The sequence below is a fragment of the Neophocaena asiaeorientalis genome, unplaced genomic scaffold (genome assembly GCF_003031525.2).
Source record: "Neophocaena asiaeorientalis asiaeorientalis breed wild unplaced genomic scaffold, Neophocaena_asiaeorientalis_V1.1 scaffold1434, whole genome shotgun sequence".
Taxonomy (NCBI): Eukaryota; Metazoa; Chordata; class Mammalia; order Artiodactyla; family Phocoenidae; genus Neophocaena; species Neophocaena asiaeorientalis.
The window spans coordinates 1-4,851 of record NW_020173159.1 but is presented as its reverse complement, the minus strand read 5'-3'; the positions used below and the strand labels follow the sequence as shown (position 1 = coordinate 4,851).

Sequence of the window (4,851 nt, the reverse complement as noted above, 5' to 3'; positions counted from 1 at the left end):
ATACATACACACACACACACACACACACACACACACACACACACACACAGTATTCCAGACCCTTGGGGGTATTCCTGGAATAAACACTTTCTAATTGCTCAGGTACATCACTACGCCAATCACAAAGTCAAGAGATTCTACAAGGCCAACTTGATTTAATACCAATTGCTTAGGAAGGCAAAAAAAATCTCTTTGCTAGCAGCCACCTCCAGGACAACAAAGAACACTTCATCTAATTTAAGAAGAAAGAAAGCAGAATACCTCCTTCTCTGATCTCTTGTCCTGAGATGAGAAAGGTTCATTGGAACTGGATTCACAAGTACTGGACTGGCTTGTGGTACTGAACTTGCCCACACTGGACATGGTGACAGTGCTGGACAAGCCTGTTCTAGAGTCAGGGGCAGCGGTAGACACAAGTGGGCTGGTTTCAACTTGGAGGATGATGAAATCTTTGATAAAGGTGTCTTCTTTGTGAGTGAGATTCTTTTGCAAGGCCAATGGCTCCTTGGAAGACAAGTCTTTCTCACTGCTGGGCTTCTCCTGCAAGGCCAAGGGCTCCTTCAGGATAGCCTCCTCCTCAATTGTGGGATTCTCCTGCAAGGCCAAGGGCTCCTCGAAGAGGGTCTCTTTCTCACTCATGGGCTTCTCCTGCAAGGTCAAGGACTCCCTCAGGATGGTCTCCTTTTCAATGCTGGGCTTCTCCTGCAAGGCCTGTGGCTGCTTAATAAGGGACTCCTCTTCAATGGTGATGTTTTCTTGCAAGGCTAACTGCTTTTTCAAGAGGAACACCTCCCCCTGAGCAGTGGGCTTCTTCTTTAAAGATAATTGCCCCTCTATGCTCACTGCCACCTCAGTGGAGAGCTCTTCCTTCAGAACCAATGGTTTCTTGAAAAGGAATTCCTCTTCAGTGGTGCTTTTGTCCTGCAAAGCCAACAGTGCCTTCAAGGAGTCCTCTTTGTTATCAGTCTTCTGCAAGGCAAAAGACTTCCTGAAGAGGGACTCATCTTTGTTGGTAGGTTTAACATGCAATGAAAATGGCTCCTGAAAGGGGAATTCCTCCTCAGTGGTAGACCTCTCCTCCAAGGTCAATGGCTCCTTAATATATGATTCTTCTTCAGTGGTGATATTCTCCTGCAAGGCCAATGGCTTCTCTGAGAGGAACACCTCTTGCAGAGTGGTGTGCCTCTCTTTCAGTACAGATGGATCCTGGAAGAGGAACTCTTCAGTTGTAGACTTTTTTTTAAAGGGCAACAGCTCCTTAAAGAGTGACTCCTCTTCAGAGGTAGTCTTCTCTATGACCAGTGGCTTCTTTAAGAGGAACGTCTTCCCCCGAGTGATTTGCCTCTTTTTTAAAGATACCGGTGTCTTGGTTAGAATTGTCTCATCAGTTGAAGACTTCTTCCTAAATGACATTGGCTCCATAAAGGAAGAGTCCTCACCTTCACCAATCATATTCTGCAAGTCCAACTGTTCTTGGAAGATAGGCATCGTCATTTGAGTGGTACACTTTTTCTTCTTTAAAGATAATGACTCCTTGGTAGAGACTGCCACATCTGTGGTATGTTTCTTCCTAAATGACACTGGCTCCATAAGAAATTCATCTTTACTGTCTATATTCTCCTGCAATGCCCATAGCTTCTTTAAGAGGACCACATCCCCCTGAATGGTGTGCTTCTCTTGCAGTGCAGATGGTTTCTTCAAGAGGGACTCCTCCTCAGTGGTAGGCTTTTTTTTAAAGGATAATGGCTCCTTAATGAGTGACTTCTCTTCAGAAATGGTCTGCAATACTAGTGGCTTGGTCAAACAGGACATCTTACCCTGACTGGTACACTTCTTCTTTAAAGACAACAGCTTATTAGAGGAGGTTGCCTCCTCAATGGTACGCTTCTTGTTAAAAGCCAAAGCCTCCCTTAAAAGGGACTCCTCCGCAGTTGGAGTCTTCTGCAATACCAACGGCTTCTCCAAGATGGACAACTCCTCCTGAGTGGTGTGCCTCTCCTCCAATGCTGATGGCTCTTGGAAAAGGGACTCCTTAGTGGTAGGCTTCTTCTTAAGGGATAACGGCTCCTTAATGAGTGACTTCTCTTCAGAGGTGGTCTTCTGTAATACTAGTGGCTTCTTCAAGCGGTACCTCTTCCCCCGAGTAGTATGCCTCTTCTTTAAAGGTAATGGCTTCTTGGAAAGGGTTGCCTCCTTAGTAGTATGCTTCTTCCTCGAGGAAATTGGCTCCATAAGAAATTCATCTTCGCCATCCTTTTTCTCCTGCAATGCCTCTGGCTTCTTCAGAAGGGTAACCTCTCCGTCAGTGGTGTGCTTCTCTTGCAACACAGATAGCTCCTGGAAGAGGGACTCCTCCTTAGTGGTAGGCTTCTTTTTAAAGGACAATGACTCCTTAATGAGTGCCTTCTCTCCAGAGATGGTCTTCTGCAATACTAATGGCTTCTTCAAGTGGGCTATCTTCCCCTGAGTAGTGCACTTCTTCTTTAAAGATAATGGCCTTGTGGTGAAGGTTGTCTCCACTGTGGTAGGTTGTTTCTTAAAAGCCAATGTTTCCTTAAAGACGGAATCCTCTTCAGTGTCGATCTTCTCCTGAAAGGCCAATGATTTCTTCAAGATGGACACCTCTTGTTCAGTGGTGTGCTTCTTTGGCAATGCAGATGGCTCCTGGAAAAGGCACTCCTTCTCAGTGGTAGGCTTTCTCTTAAAAGACAACAGCTCCTTAGCGAGTGACTTCTCTTCAGAGGTGATCTTCTGCAATACTAGTGGCTTCTTCATACAGGACATCTTCCCCTGAGTGGTACACTTTTTCTTTAAAGATAACAGCTTCTTGGTGGGGGTTGCCTCCTCAGTTTTAGGCTTCTTCCTAAAGTTCATGGGCTCCATAAAGAAAGAATCCTCTTCAACACTGATGTCCTGCAATGCCAACTCCTCCCTCGTGCAGGACTGCTTCCCCTGATGTGTGCACATATTCTTTAAAGATAATGTACTCTTGTTGATGGCTGCCTTCTCAGTTTTATGCTTCTCCCCAAAAGTCACTGGCTCTACAACATCACTGTCAGTCTCCTCCTGCAAGGATAGTGGCTTCTCTAAGAGGGACACCTCCCTCTGATTTGTGCTCTTCTTTAATGACCTCTTGATGAGGATTGTATCCTCAGTAGTGGGTTCCTCTTTTAAAATGAATGGCTTTTTGAAAAGAGATGCCTCCTCAGTAGTGGGTGTCTTGGAGCTGGTAGATATCTCCAGAATGAATGGTTTATCTATAATATTTGGTACCATGGTGGTTGAGACTACTACTGGTGAGAGTTCCAGCTTATTATACCTGTAAAGGAAACAATGTCTGGGTAAGAAGAATGTAGTTCCTAGAATCCTCACCTACCATCTCGTTTTGTCACTCTACTTACTAAATGTATGGAAGTGGAAAGGGCTTCAACCCCAAGAGACAGACTAGAGGGTAAAAATCAATAGGTACCATAGTAAATCAACTAAGTAGCACACAGTATAGTTTCTATGACCTAGGTCCCCATACTTTTCTAAAAAATTTCCCCTGAAATCCATGTTATTTATGCTTTCTCATATATGATTTATTAACTTTATTTATATACAAAGGCTTTTATTATAATACTTACCACATTGTATGAGTGATTGGCTTATATATGTCTCCCTCACTAGCTGCATTTATCTGTGTTTGTCTATCAGCACCAGGCATCTGATAAAATTCAGGTTGAAATTAATATTGTTTAAAGGCTTATGAGAGAGGATTATAAGAGAGAGGCTTATAAAAGGCTTATAAGAGAAAGTTGGGCTGGTACTTATTGTTCATGGTATCTAACCATATTCCTTTCACTCTAGGCTATTCACAAGATGCTTTCCTAGTGGAGATAATAAAAAAGACCAAAATAAACATTTGTTCACATGTGTCAGATGCAAAGCTTTGTTTTGAATAGGACTGCATATCCAATCAGAGTGACTAACCTGGTGTGACCAAATCTCTGGATGACTAGAAATCAGAATAAGAAAAGGGAGAGAATTAAAGGTAAATATGATCAGTCTGAACAAGAGTAAGTACCTTCAAAAGACTAGATATTATATGATTCCTTTTATATGAAACATCCAGAGGAGACATATCCATAGAGGTATATCCATAACAGAAAATAGGTTGGTGGTTGCCTGAAGCTGGGAAAGGGTAGGGAGGAAGGTAGAAAGGGACTGGGAAAGAGAAGGGACTATAGGTATGAGTTTCTTTGGGGGGGTGCTGAAAAAGTTCTAAAATTAGATGGTGGTGATGGCTATACAACTCTATAAATACAATTTTTTTTAATTACTGAATTATTTAAAAAAAGAAAAGGAAGTGCCTCAAAAGGTTCCATCTGACCAGATAGGTTCCAGGTCCCTCCTGATGAGAACTTTTAGAAGTAGTCTTCAGATAGTCTAGTTATGATAGAGCATGCATTCTGAATCTAGACTGCCTGGATCCAAACCCTGGCTCCTCCATTTACTGGCTGGGTGACCTTGGGCAAGTTAATGCTCTATGCTTCACTTTTTTCACCTGTAAAATTAAGGTCATAATATTACCTCCTCTATAGAATTATTGTAAAGATTTGAGCAATTGATATGCATAAAAACACGTAAAACAAATCATTGTTAGAACAATTACATGCCAATAAATCAGATAATTTAGACAAACTGGACAAATTCTTAGGGAGATACAAACTACCAAAACAGACTCAAAAACAGAAAATCTGAACAGAGCTATAACAAGTAAAGACACTGAATTAATAACCAAAAACTACCCACAAAGAAAAATCTAAGCCCAGATGGCTTCACTGATGAATTCTACCAAACATTTAAAGA

The 4,851-nt window shown here is 42.2% G+C and overlaps 1 protein-coding gene across 1 annotated transcript in view; it reads right to left on the bottom strand.

The window, feature by feature from the left end:
- Nucleotides 1–3,319, bottom strand: part of LOC112399158 (G2/mitotic-specific cyclin-B3) — a gene marked incomplete at its 5' end in the record, with an annotated part of 28,842 nt that extends 25,523 nt beyond the window's left edge. The window contains 2 exons of the mRNA XM_024744136.1: nucleotides 262–2,863; nucleotides 3,020–3,319. Coding sequence (XP_024599904.1) covers nucleotides 262–2,863; nucleotides 3,020–3,319 — 2,902 coding nt within the window. The remainder of the gene's footprint in view (nucleotides 1–261; nucleotides 2,864–3,019) is intronic.
- Between the last annotated feature and the right edge of the window lie 1,532 nt (nucleotides 3,320–4,851).